Source organism: Bicyclus anynana, chromosome 22 (assembly GCF_947172395.1).
Source record: "Bicyclus anynana chromosome 22, ilBicAnyn1.1, whole genome shotgun sequence".
NCBI lineage: Eukaryota > Metazoa > Arthropoda > Insecta > Lepidoptera > Nymphalidae > Bicyclus > Bicyclus anynana.
In genome coordinates this window covers 924,053-939,363 of record NC_069104.1, presented here as the reverse complement: position 1 = coordinate 939,363, position 15,311 = coordinate 924,053, and the positions used below count along the sequence as shown (strand labels likewise).

At 35.8% G+C, this 15,311-nt stretch overlaps 1 protein-coding gene across 4 annotated transcripts in view; it reads left to right on the top strand.

Moving 5' to 3' along the window:
• Positions 1 to 15,311, top strand: part of LOC112043821 (LIM domain only protein 7) — a 204,459-nt gene that overhangs the window by 95,199 nt on the left and 93,949 nt on the right. For 3 of the 4 annotated variants that reach the window (XM_052888509.1, XM_052888508.1, XM_052888506.1), the window contains exon 3: positions 7,496 to 7,658. In XM_052888509.1, coding sequence (XP_052744469.1) covers positions 7,560 to 7,658 — 99 coding nt within the window. In that variant the 5' untranslated portion in view covers positions 7,496 to 7,559. Of the gene's footprint in view, positions 1 to 2,607; positions 2,816 to 7,495; positions 7,659 to 15,311 lie in introns of those variants that run through there. The other variant, XM_052888507.1, reaches the window with a different exon arrangement.

Below are 15,311 nucleotides of genomic sequence, written 5' to 3'. Positions count from 1 at the left end.
CCTACACCCAATACAGTATGAGGAAATGAATCATCATCATCATCATATCAGCCAATGGACGTCCACTGCAGGACATAGGCCTTTTGTAGGGACTTCCAAACATCACGATACTGAGCCACCTGCATCCAGCGAATCCCTGCGACTCGCTTAATGTCGTCAGTCCACCTGGTGGAGGGTCAGCCGATTGCATTAAAAAAAAACAAATGTGTTTTTTTTTTTTAATTTATTTCATGTCCTTCATGTCCGTACATATCACCATCATTATCAACCCATATTCGGCTCACTGCTGAATTCGAGTCTCCTCTCAGAATGAGAGTTAGGCAATAGTCCACCACGCTGGCCCAATGCAGATTGGCAGACTTCACACACACAGAGAACGAAAATTCTGAAAATTAAAAAAGAAATATAAAATTATATCTAAAGACTTATTTAGAAAAGTTTAGTGAAAAATAACTTTACCTTAGATGTCCATCTATTGACATAAATACACGATTTATTATTAGCTTATATTAACGGCCCATTACATGATCAAGCACCATAGCAAAGGGGTTATAGAACTTCGTCCTACCATGCTGGTCCAATGCAGGTTGGCGGGCCAAATACAGTCAAGCGTAAATTTCTTAAATCCGACTAAATCCAGAACACACTTTCTAAATACTCCTCAATACGACAGGATACACTATCGTGTTATCAATCAAATAGCTCTTAATAACATGGTGATAAAGCTCAAAGTGTGCGAGCACTTCCGGCCATTGTTCTAGGACTCTGGAGAAAACGTGACCTTATTTGTGGCCGATTGTATTGACTGGTTGCGCTTGACGGAATTGGGGTAAACGCGCACTGCGAAATGTTTGCGCGAGTTGTTAACTAATGCCCAATAGGTCATTCATGATATAGGTAGTGCGTAATAACCCGTATTGGAGGAACGTTGTGGGTAAGCTCTCCTCTCCTATAAGGACAGAATCATTATTATAGGCCCATAACATGGCTAGGCCTCGCTTCTTATAGGATTATGGAGCTCAGGCCCACCACGTTAGTCTAAAGTGTTTATTTCATTCATTTCACTTTCCGCTTCCTTAAGGGTACGGGGATACCTACGCTGTAAGTCGATTTTTTGGTTACCTTATACAGCCGTGATAGCCCAGTGGATATGACCTCTGCCTCTGATTCCGGATGGCGTAGGTTCGAATCCGGTCTAGGGCATGCACCTCCAACTATGAGTTAAATGCATTAAGAAATTAAATATCACTTGTCTCAAACAGTGCAGGAAAACCATCGGGAGTAAACCTGCATACCTGAGAATTTTGTTAATTCTATACGTATGTGAAGTCTAGGTAGACTATACGTACAGAGAATAAATTGAATGGAATAACATAGAGGCTGCACATCGGGAGTCACTATTTGCCCAGAAGTGCAGTCGTGTTTTTTGTTTAGTTATAATTATCTTAATTTTTAAGTTAATTTAGTTTTAACTATTTCTGTCCAGTCTTAAGCTGAATAAATGAGTTTTATTATTATTATTAAGTCTGCCAATCCGCATTGGGCCAGCGTGGTGGACTAAGACCTTAATCCCTCTCATTCTGTGAGGAGACTCATTCTCAGCACGAATATGGGTTAATGATGATAATGCTACCTACTTTTGCATTAAGCGTAGTTCTATAGTCTACAAAAGATTAAAGGCAAAAACCTGCAAAATAGTAAATTAAAATAACAATTTCCGACCACACCGTTAGTCGCTATGCCCAGACTTGAATAGTGTTTCACTGTTCCGATCATATACCGGAACAAAAAAAGGTTGCGTTGTATTCAATAGAACCGTGATCAATTGTTTGTTCTGCCGCGATTGCGACCATGGGCTACCTACCACAACTCTGCAGCCTGTAGAAATTAGCACGTGGTTTATGGAGCCATATTGATATGTTAACTATTTGCCTTTTCCAATAAGTATGTATCTATACTAATATTATAAAGTTGAAGAGTTTGTTTGTTTGATTGAACGCGCTAATCTCAGGAACTACTGGTCCGATTTGAAAAATTCTTTCAGTGTGAGATAGCCCATTTATCGAGGAAGGCTATAGGCTATATTTCATCCCCGTATTCCTACGGGAACAGGAACCACGCGGGTGAAACCGCGCGGCGTCAGCTAGTATATTATAAAGAGGTAAAGTTTGTGGTGTTGTAGGGGGTAAACTCTGGATCTACTGAACCGATTTTAAAAATTCTTTTACCACTAGAAAGCCACGTTATTTCTGAGTGTTACAGGCTATATTTTATTACTGTATTCTCACGGTAACAGGAACTATGCGACTGAAACCGCTGAGAAACTGCTAGTCTAACATAATTTCAATGGCATCAATAAATACCAGCACAGTTCCCCTTTATTTTTAGGCACGGGCACGTTTAACATCGAATTACTCAGAGACCTTGAAGCACCCACGTCCGTACAAAAAAAAGGGCACAGCGTAACCACCAAAGCAAAACAAACAAAAAATATACACCGATCGATCGATCGATCGAAATGAAAGATCGAGCTGCGCGCGAGTTTGACCGACTTCATCCGACCGGTCACTGGGATCGGTTCGCTGATTCGCTCCCAGAGATCTCGGCTCAGTTTAAATCGCGACGCGGCGGTGAACGGACGTGCGGACGTGCGGTTATTACACAATAGCCGAACTGTACCACACTGTTACGTGTTGTACGAACCGAGGAACACACCGTAGCCTCAATTATAAGTGTTGTTTAATAACTGTGTTGCATCATAAGAAAAAAAAGTGCTAGTGTTTGTTCCACGGATACTACTACGCTACTATTAACAGTTCGTATTTTTCAACCTCTGTTTTTAAAAAGTTCATAGTATTCTATGCGTTCTGTGAACCTTAAACCAGTGTTGTTTGCTTTCGCAATTCTAATTTTAAGGGGGTACCTAAATTAATTTTGTATTCAGAGATTAATCGCTATGTGATGAACGCACAAAATTAGTCAATATGTATCGTTATTTACCAGATTAAAGTAAAATTGAAAGGGGGAAGTAAAACATAATTCATGCATTGTTTTTTATAATACATATTATAATATAAAATTAATAGAAAATAATCAAGTTTAGACCCAGTTTTCGATAGCTTGGATTTTTCGGTAGGGTGAAATGAGGCAAGTTGCTACCTACATAGGTACATATGTCATGTACCATAACATTTAGTGAGGTTCTGTTATATTTGATTGTGTGAATCAAAAGATGTGTGAGGAGTTGTCTCAAGTTATTCATAGCGTTTGACAGTGATCTCATCTTATGTTAAGTGACGATATTAGTCTTAAATTGCAGTGCACTCATTTATTCTTATTCATAATAGTTATGAATATGATTAAATGAGAGATTAGTTTTTTTATAATTAGTAATTAAATCATAATTAGAAGAAAATTCATACATTTTTAGCTTCCTTACATTAAATGTGATATTTTTCAATAGGTATATGAACTATAAACATAAACACAGATTACAAAAATATTTGTAATTTTGTTTTATCGCCTATACAAATCTAATGATCAGCTAATCAATTTGTGTGGGGCTTTTTTCAGGATCAGATTTGGGGCACTGCCAGTGCCCTTCCGTGATCCTTTAAATCCCTGTAGCTCCGAAAGTAATGATCGCAGATATCCTGTTACTTAGAAAAATACTTTACTATTAGCATACTCTGTACAATTTGAAAAATTGTCATCATCCCTTTAGCTTTACGTCTTGACCGAGTGGAAGCTGACAGCATAGTCAAACCAGACCAGGGTCAAATTTGAAAGAAGTTTTATTGAGCCGGGGATTTATAAACAAAGACCTTGAAGTCTTAAATCAACGTATACATAAAGCTGTGCGACATTGAAGAATTTGTAGAATGTGGATTTGACAAAAACAGACTCAAATTGAGAACCTCCTACTTTTTTTGAACTCGGTTAATAAACCATCAAAATATTATAAAATAAACCAATAGACGCCCGCGACTTCGGTATACTCTTTCCTGTGGGTAGCATGGAACCCTTGTATACGAGTAATAGCGAAACATCTCACCATCCACTCGAAAAGATAACGCAGTATTTTCGATGAAATGGCTTTTTCTTGAGACTTTTTCCGACATTTATTTCATACTTCATGCAATTTACTTGAACCGACAGACAGATGTGACAGAGGACTTTTATTTGTTTATAATAAAATTTACATACCTACATACTTCTATGTTCTATCTAATTCTTTTGCTATTGAAACTGAAAAAACATAGCAGGGTTAGGTATACCGACAGTGATGATAGATGAAGTAAGATTAGTTATCATTCGATAACAGTCAGTTAGTTGCACAACGTTATCGCTTATCCGTTATCTGCCTTTCCGAGTTACGCATCATCTTTATCGTGATAGCTGTATCGAAATACCTATCTACTGAAAGGACTATCTAGAAATATTTTTATAAAACTTTCCAAATAACATCAACATCAAAAAATTTATTGGAGTCATTTCATAACATTTTTTTTTTAAGTCATATCTAGGATATTATTTTGTAGCCTCCAATACTTGCGTTACTTTGATAACAATGCAATAATGATACTTTAGGTTCATTTGTTTTGGCAAATAATAATGCTATATTATTAGAATTTTTAATATAGAACAGCTTGTATTTTTAAATTTTTTTTCAAATTATTTATTTTTTTACATGGCTAATATTCCCCCTTTTCCCCTATAATTGAGCGTGAACCTTGTAGCTTAATATTATTAAGCTATAGTTTAGTAGATATTGGGGTTATTTGCGAGTGTTTTAGGCTATATTTTTTCTTTAATCCTAATGATGATGGTAAGTAACTAAGCAAGTGAAACTGCGGAGCGTCTCCTAGTAGTAAAAGAGTTATTCTTAACATCACAAGTCGTCATATTGTCTTTGTCAAACCTGGTTCAGTTCATTATTCTAAACGTACTCGTATGAGTACATCTGTCGGGCTACCAGTTTCTACATTGACTTCCGGAGCCGGTTAGGGACAAACGAGTAGATCCGGTTTGCTGTAATGATTTACACTTAAGGTTAAGGATTGTTATCAAATGCTGTGCTTGTTTTATACGGCTGTCTATTTAATACTAGTTTCAAAATAACTACCATTAAATATGCACAGTTGAAATTAATTAAGTTATGGAAAATTTAAAACTTCTTAAAACATATTGACTACCCTAGACTAAATTAAACAGGCTACAAAAAAAGTCACATTCTCAATTCGTCAGGATATTTTTTCTTTCATTTCTTGTGAAACTACTCGAAGACGCCTGGAACGTTTTGGTTTTTTTTTAAGTATTCCCTTAGTTAGGTGACAATATTATCATAAAAGAAATTTTGGAATCTAGAAGAAAAAAAGGAATTCTTAATTTTTATTGTGAATTTTGAAGTCGGTATTTTTATTGTAAATGAATAACATTAATTCATTCATAGTATTATAGAATAGATTACAGGAGATTATGAAATATATATCTCAAGAAAATATCTTAAATCTTCTTTCAAAAATTAGACGAATTATATTATCATAGGACCTACCATGATCGTCAAGTTTTATAGCACTTAATTGCTTTAAAACCATTTGTATATTATGATGGAATTCTCGGAATTTTAGCAGCAGTGTAGGGATAATCACGATTTTCAGTTCCCGATTTATCCTGGTTCGTATTGGGGTATCTCAGGTAAAAAATCTCAAGATCTTCTTTCTTGTCTATGGCACTTTGACATTGACTGTCCTTAAAGTATGAAGATCCTATCTTTAACTGTATTTCATCTTATTTTATTTAAATATACTACTGGACCCGGTCAAGCTTCGCTTCGACTTATGTGCACGTTAATTCCCTATCCCTACCCTACACTACCCTATTCCTACCCCCTAATCCTTTGCGCAAAATATGAGCCAGCCCTTCTGTCACCAGTTATATAGATTGAAGATTGATGATTTCACTTTATTATATATGTATAGCTTCTTCGTTAAAGCAATTTCAATTAAGGTTAATAACATAAACCGCAGTAGGTAAATAGTTCAATGGTTAAATCAATATTATTATTTAATTATTGAAAATTGAAAATCTATTAGGCCTTTAACAAACACAATTTTTAGTAACTAGTCATAAAAAGACAAGTTTTAATTTATTTAACCGCATAAATTAATTACTGTCTACTTAATGCTACCATTTATTTGCGTAAACTTGTACTTAGTAAGGTACTTTAATAATTAATTAGTGACCTCAATGGGGTTTTCTGATTACGAGTTTTTGGGTTGAATTTCGGGTCCAATAGCTAAAAACAAACTAAATGTATTTCCTCTTTATAATATTAGTGTAAAAAAAATAATAAAAAATAAAAATCGCTTTATTTCCTTACAATTACAGACATTTCTTTGAAAATTATTATTAAGGTTTACAAGTTTTATAGATTGTTAGTGGGTTAGTTGATATTATCTAATTTTTTATATTATGTTAGTAATGTTAATTTTTCATTTTATTATTCTTTTTTGTAAGGATTGCATATAGCAGTGAAAGCCTCCTCCAATTGTACTCATTGTATTCTGTCTACCTCGTTTGCGTTTTGAGTCTCGTGGGTACCAGTTTGTAACAATTTGGGACCATCCATCGCCCATTTCCATTTAAGGCGGAGAACATGTCGAGCAGCATCTTTAGCTTAGGTTCTTTTCCTGATGACTTCGTTTTTTACTGTGTCCCTTAATTTTAGTTTCAAAAAACTAATAAATAAAATATTAGTGTAGCAGCTAATATTATAAAGGTATTCGCTATCGATTCTACAAAGAGCAATAACTATTAACTGTTTCGCAACGGTAAAAACTGTATTGATTGCGTAAGGATTATGTGACTTGATGCCTTATATAGTTTATCAATATCTAGCGCAACTGCTTGCGTTGCGTTCACAACAAATATGGTATTATTTGTGTAAAAACTTTATAGCAGTAGACCTGTATCTAATGTCGTATTCTAAGCATAATTGAATTACATTTTTCTTGGATGTTTTTAGAAGCAATATCAGGAAAACGTTCTTTATAAAAGTCTTTACTACATAAGGTAAATCTAAGCTCTTATAGGGTATTAACTAATTCGGTATCTTTCTGAGGGTATACTTAACGTAACGATTTTAAAGTTCGTCTTAATGTGGTAAATGGTAAAAGTGGTAAATGTAGTAATCATAAAAATATTATGTTTCTGTTTATTGTTTCTTTTTCTGAAAGCAATTTTCCTTGCCCTTACACTTACACTACTTCTATTCAGAAAAAGGCAGCAAGAAACTCAGCAGTTGCTTTCATTGATCATAGTTTGTTAGGATTAGAACTTTGGATTGGCACCTATGGGTCTAACATCCGACCAACGATATTATCTCGTAAAAAGAAAACAAATGTCAAACAATAGCGGTGCAATCAGAAATATTGTTTATTTGTATTGCCTTGTTCAGTGACAGTGGTAAAGGAAGTCCATTATCCCATTGCAGGCAATCTCGGTGGAACAATGGCCCGCAGTGTGCAGTGCAGTGCGTAGTGCAGTGATGTAGCAGCATGCCGTCGGACGGAGCCACGTGGTCGCCGCCCGCGCCCAGCGAGCGCCGGCTCAGCAACTCTTCCGATGGCAGCGCGGGCAGCGGCTACTCCAAAGCCGTAAGTCACATTATCCCGCTGCAGGCACTCCCGGTGGAATGGCCCGCAGTGTGCAGTGCAGTGCGTAGTGCAGTGATGTAGCAGCATGCCGTCGGACGGAGCCACGTGGTCAAGCTATACATCGAGTTTGCACATAGGTACCTCAAATAAAAATATTATTAAAACGAAACGCAAAAGTCACGAAGCCGTTACTACGCACCTACGTTACGCCACGTTATTGTTTACGTTACGCTAACGACACGATCTGACGTTTTGTGTCGCGCTCGTGGGGGTCACGAACGGTTTCGCAACCACCGAATTGTTTTAGATTGCTTTATTACGTGCATGTGACATTTGGTTGCTCATGACACAGCACTACGTCCGTAGTAGAAAAGCGGGACGGACGACGTTTAGAGGAGACCACAGAACATAATTTTATCGACTTTATATTGGATGATTTCTATATCTATTCAAGAATGCCTAAGTATTTATTATTAACTTATTTCTCCATGTAAGAAATCGTACTTAATTATTTTAAATAATAATTGAATATAGTGAAGAATTTTCCATTCTCTGCTTTAAGCCGTCGAATCGAAGCAATTCAGACCCGCCAAAACACTTTCGTTTTACATTGAAAACGGGTATCCTAAAGAACTATTAGTTACTTTGCAATTGAACATGAATCGGCCTCCCCTGAGGAGACATTGTTTTAATAATTTAATTTTTTATTATACTTAACTCATTAGTAACTTAATAATAACCCCTAATTGTAGAATAATTTATGTTCCAACGTGCCAGGAATGTTAGCGAGGGGTATACATATATAACCTTTATTTGTATTCCATGTAATTTAACAAAGAATAATTACTCGTAAATATTTTGCTTCATCATTATCAACCCATATTCGGCTCACTGCTGAGCTCGAGTCTCCTATCAGGTTAGGCCAATAGTCCACCACGCTGGCCCAATGCGGATTTTCAGACTTCACACACGCAGAGAATTAAGAAAATTCGCTGGTATGCAGGTTTCCTCACGATATTTTCCTTCACCGTTTTAGACACGTGATATTTAATTTCTTAAAATGCACACAACTGCAAAGTTGGAGGTGCATGCCCCGGACCGGATTCGAATCTACACCCACAGAGAGTGAGATCATATCCACTGGGCTATCACGGCTTTTTTTATATATTTTGCTTGGCGTAGGTATAAAGAGCAAAAACAAATCAGGCACATGATCACTTAACATGAGGTGACCCATGCTTGTTTGCCAGCTATTAAAGTGATAATAAAAGCTAATCTGTCGGCAATAAACGTTATCTTTTACAACGGTAGGTAAACTCGTAAGTTTTGGCCATTTTCGTGCAAAAAGTTGAGATAACAAATAGCCTATCCAGTATTTCCGGCTCTTACATGACACAGCATGCCATATTAACAATCGCGCATATTAATGGAATATTAAGTTAATTAATTCAGTAATAAAATATTAAGAAGATATTATAATTGTGTCCGTTACACAATACCTAATGATGATATAAATATATTTAATTAAAAACAATGACCAACTTTTTGATCAGTTTAACCGCGTTTGTACAGTTACGCAATGGTTCGTAGTATTTACGTTAAATGAATATTAATACCATTGACATATCTATAAAGGACCGATATTATGTGTCTGAATTACTGAAGAATCAACTCGATTCCCAAGTCGTCCGGTGCTCAGGACTATCCAATTATTCTGACGTCTTTATAGTTAAGAGTACATGTGCTAAGTATATTAGATACTAGCTGACGCAGCGCGGTTTCTCCCGCGTGGTTCCCGTTCTTGTATATCTACGGGGATAATATATAGCCTATAGCCTTCCTCGATAAATGGGCTATCTAACACTGAAAGAATTTTCAAATCAGACCAGTAGTTCCTGAGATTAGCGCGTTCAATCAAACAAACAAACAAACTCTTCAGCTTTATAATATTAGTAGATTAGTAGATAGTAGATATACATTTAATTTCAAAGTAAGATTTCTCTTAATATTTGATCTATACTAAGTAATCTTAATATATAAATGTGAAAGGTCATTCTTCACGATATCTAGAAAACTGCTTGACGTACAAAGTTGAAATTAGGCAGGGAGGTAGTTCATAGGTCCACTAAGAATCTATTTTGCGAGAGGACCGGATTAAGGAGGTCTAATAGCGGACGAAGTCGCGGGCGTCCGCTAGTATTATAAAAAGGTAACGTTTGTGAGGTTGTAGAGCGAAGTGTCAGGATTTATTGAACTGGTATTGAAATTTCTTTTACCAATAGGAAGCCACGTTATTTGCGAGTGTCGTAGGCTATATTTAATCCAGTTTTCTGCTTTATTCTCCTGTAAAATCCGACAAGCTAGTGAACATGACAGAGTTGATGTATTTTTTATTTCAAGTAATTTGAAACGTCAAGTAGTTTAATAAAAGCATTTTTGAAACTTCGTGGATCACAGGTTATGTCATTTTGGTGATATGTAAAGTAGAAAACATAAAATTAATTTTACGAGAGTTCCAAATGCCCCGTTGTCTGGGAAGAGCCCACAACAATCTTTCTTTTAATGTTAAATTTTCAAACGAATCTTTCAATCAATCAATTAAATCAATCAATCAAATCAATGTGGTACATGTTTTTAACTTAATGTCGATCGTTGACGTCGAGTTCACCTTAAATTCGCCAGGTAAGACCCATTCACAAACGTCAATGCAGCAAGTGGATAACCAGTTAATCATCGCCTTCCGATACACCGGTGAGACAGGAAGCTATTATCGGCTAACCTCAATGTTTTACAAGCTGATTGGGTATTTAAATTACGTTAATTTTTGCGATAAAATTACGCGTACACCACGTTGACTTCATTTGCCACCGGTTGATAAACAATTAAATTGGTTATTTTTAATCAAGTAAATAGTTCAGGTTGATGATAATTTGTAAGAAAAAGAAAATGTGTTTCTTGCCTTTCTTTTTTATAATAATCCATTATTATTATTAATAATAATTGTTGTATGTGAATTAAACTCTCAGTAGAGATTTTTAAACTAAAGCTTACTTGAAATATTTTCATTTAGTTTTTTTTTTGTTTACGTGTTTTGCGAAGCTCCAGCTCCATCAATAATTATTACCAACGTTATTAGAATAGGTTTATATAAAAACTATTTAATTTAATTATTATGTAAAACTTTATTTAATTACTTAACATATTTCAGATCCTTGGCCCTTCTTTGTTAATAAATACATCACACTTGTACCTTTACTTAAATCAAATTATTTTCGTAATGACATTTTCAAAATAACGTAAAAAGTTCATTAAAAATAAAAAGGTAAAATACCTAATTAAAAATCAATCTGGCGTCCAACGGATTGAAAACGTAAAAAATAACTGTTGAACAATAATTACAATTATTAGTAACGGTTTCATTCGTTACCCAAATAACGTTATTTAATCCAAAAATAAATACCTACAAGTGCCGGTGGATGAACGGTTCTTTCACTTTCGTTATAGTTAACCTGTACTTTGCGAAAATAACTGTTATTTTAAAAGGCGGAAATATATTTTTTTCTATTTCATTGTTCTATTGACGTTTAGTCCACCGAATCCACTCACTTTTCACTTATTAGGGTCTTTTCTATTTTGACTGAATCATCATTTATTCATTCATCATCATCATCATATGAGCCGATGGACGTCCACTGCAGGACATAGGCCTTTTGTAGGGACTTCCAAACATCACGATACTGAGCCACCTGCATCCAGCCAATCCCTGCGACTCGCTTGATGTCGTCAGTACACCTGGTGGGGGGTCGACCAACACTCGTCGTCATCAACCCATATTCGGCTCACTGCTGAGCTCGAGTCTCCTCTCAGAATGAGAGGGGTTAGGCCAATAGTCCACCACGCTGGCCCAATGCGGATTGGCAGACTTCACACACGCAGAGAATGAAGATAATTCTCTGGTATGCAGGTTTCCTCACGATGTTTTTCCTTCACCGATTGAGACACGTGATATTTAATTTCTTAAAATGCACACAACTGAAAAGTTGGAGGTGCATGCCCCGGACAGGATTCGAACCCACACCCTCCGGAATCGGAGGCAGAGGTCATATCCACTGGGCTATCACTGCTCTCGACGACCAACACTGCGACCATTTATTCATTATTTGTTGAGAATATACAGATTAACAATATAATTTAGCATTAACATTCGATCATTTCTGGAGTACAACATTTTCTAACGACACGAATAGGTAATTAAAAAGTCAATAGCAATTTAAATTAAGTCAAACAAATCAGCAAATATATTAAAAATAAAACTATCAAAAATTAACATTAACCCGAGACATCTATCAAATAAATATAAAAACACGTAGACTGACTAAGAAACAAATTCATTTCAATTATAAGCTCCCATATGGGGTTATGTCAAAAAAAAAAAAGACAGCGAAAGGTCCTGGGTTGGATTTCCAGTTCGGGTCAGTTTTGCATTTCATTTAGGTATATTGAATAGTCAAAAAATAAAATTTATTATTGAAATAAATTAAATGTACCTACACAACTATTATAAAATAAAATTAACAATAATGTCAGATAATAAAATGGTTAATTTATCAGTAAGGCTCTGAAGTTCATTGACGTTTGATCACTTTGCTGATTGATCGATTGATGGATAGGTACATGCCGCATGGCCCTAGTAAGTTCTCATGCCGTCAAAAAAAAAAAAAAAAACTAGTAGTACAACCACTACCAACAGTTAATATTTTAAATTTGGTAAACGCTTATTAAAAAAAAACAAATAAATCGAATATATTTTCTTATCTATACTTCTATACGAATATTATAGCACTGGAACTACTGAACCGATTTTGGAAATTCTTATACCACTGGAAAGCCACGTTATTTGTGAGTAGGTACCATAGACTATACTTTATCCCCGTATTCTCATGGGAACGGGAACCATGAGAGTGAAACTGCGTGGGTAATTTATCTTTTTGTTGGTATTTTGATCAATACACACATGTATCTACCTCCAAAGTAATCATTGCCTGTGTTATGGGTACTAAAAAGCTACTTTCATCTGGATACAGGAAAATATTATCCAATCATGGGCATCGAACCCAAAGGCGTGGATGCAGAAGTAGGTCAGTAACCACTGCACCATGCGGCATTTTATATGTTCTGTATGTAAAAAAAAAACGTGTATTTGCACTCTGAGATTTTTGAAAGCGGTTTTATTATTCTGAATGTCTAGTCTAGCCTACGCCAATAAGTTTCGCTTCTCGAACGATATTTTCCTTAAGGTCGACTTGTTTACATTCCATTCAACATGGCACTTTGAATCTAAACCCTATGATAATAGAGGTGAAAATTATATACATTCTGTACGTTTTTAAGCCTTTCGCTACAAAAGTGTCGCGTGCCAAGGGCAGGAATGCTAAATGGATCAAGTGTCGTATTACTTAGTCATTTTGTGATTTTTTTTTTTAATGTCAACCTGTTTTAGATAATAATACTTATTTATAGCTTAGCTTGTTTGTATAATTTTCGTTTTGTTTGAGTTCTTAGGCTAAATAGGCTAAGAGCTTTAAATCGTCCTCAGAACTAGGTCCGAGGTCTTAATCATAGTTACTCGGATCACGATTATAAAGGCGAAAGTTTGTATGTTTGTTACTCCTTTGCATTGTAACTACAGAACTGATTTGGCTGAAATTTGGAATGGAGGAAAATCTACCTTGCAATAACACTACTATTAAAAGCTACTGTTTATCCCAGAAAAACCTATGGTGAAAATCAAAATCATGCAAAAGACGCGGGCATCAGCTATGTACTAAATAAAATATAGAAACAGTCACTTTACGTACTCTTTGAAGTATAGAAAAAACCACGTCTTAATCCAACCGTATGTATAAATAAAATAATTCGAATAGACACACAGATAAACATTGTAAACGAAATACAACAACCCTCTTTCTCGTCGCTGGTTAAAAATAAATAATTAATAAATAAGGAACCATGTTACAGGAAAGCTATTAATTTAGTTAAATGATGTCTTTCCTGCGTCCGATGAAGTATGAATCTCTTGCTCGATACATCTCGATACGAGGCAACCTTCCACAATCACTTCCATTGTAAAGGCATTCCCACAATATGAGCACATTCTTTGTAATGTGATCTGCCATTACATTGTTAATTAACGAAAATAATTTTATTTAGTTACTTAATAACGATATCCTCAATAACTCCATGGTAAATAAATACGCTGGCCTATTGTTTTACCCTTTCTTATCAATGGAATGTGACTATTGGTCATATTTAAAAAATGTATTAATAGTTCGAAAGCCGATGTACATATGGGGTCCCCATTGTCTGCAATGCTGACCCCGCACACGAAAGCGCAGTGTTGGTCGACCCCTCACCAGATGGACTGACGATATCAAGCGACTCGCAGGGATTCGCTGGATGCAGGCGGCTCGGGATCGTGATGTTTGGAAGTCCTCACAAAAGGCCTATGTCCTGCAGTGGACGTCCATCGGCTGATATATAATGATTATAGGATTATTATATAAAAAAAACTTCCAAGGGTCAAGTATGTTTTGCGATGGTGGATGCCTCAAAAAATTATTGCTATATTTATTTAAAATATTTATAACTCCCTTTTAAAAGTCTATTTTTTAACTCTATTTATTACTCGAAATACTTGTGTATCGTTGTCGGTGACAATGCATTAATAATATAGTAGGTACGAATTGAGGAGCAAGTCCATTTTTTTTAATATTGGTCAAATTTTGTCTTTTAAATAAGATCAATATTTAAAAAAAAAAAAAGACGCCTACAAATGTGATATGTGATAGCCTACAAAATTAAGGTTTTTGCAGTTACAGTAAATTCATCCTAATGTGTCTCTACCCTAGCAAATCTGTGCACCTGCCGTTCACAGCTGACATTTGTCGACGACCTTCGACGCCTCTACAGATTACACAGCATCTCTGTACCACACCTTCACTTGATATTATACCTTAATACTGCTGCTTAGAGTCCATTTACGTTTGAACAATTAAGACATATTAGGATGAGCGATGTGGGCTCTTATACTACAAAACGGTATAATATTAGTCATTGTTTAATTTTATGCCTACTTGTAATATTAAATACCCAAGATTTTGGAGAGTATAGGGAATTGTTTAGGTTTTGTTTATCCTATTACTTGAATAAACATACTATAAACATCAAAACATCGTGAGGAAACGTCCTGCATACCTGAGAATTTTCTTGATAATCTACGTGTGTGAAGTCTGCCAATCGCATTGGGCCAGCGTGATGGACTAAGCCTAACTCATCTTACCTGACTCTGAGAGGAGATTCGTGGTGCGGATGATGTAGCACCCCATCTCTGGTCTGAGAATTTCAACCGATTTCTTGAAAGAATTAATAGCTTTTATTTAAAAAAAAAAGAATATTTGTAATATGACCAATATTCCCATTCCCCTCCAACTAGTCGGGAAAGACTGTGCTAGGAGTGGGTACGACAATAGACCAGATTTGAAGATTGAACCACCACCCCTCGGTGATGAGTCCAACCGCTCTTACCGTTGAGCTATTGAGGCTGATACGAACCTTAACTCAAATCTAGGACCTCAGCCAAGTGTCCAAGTCACA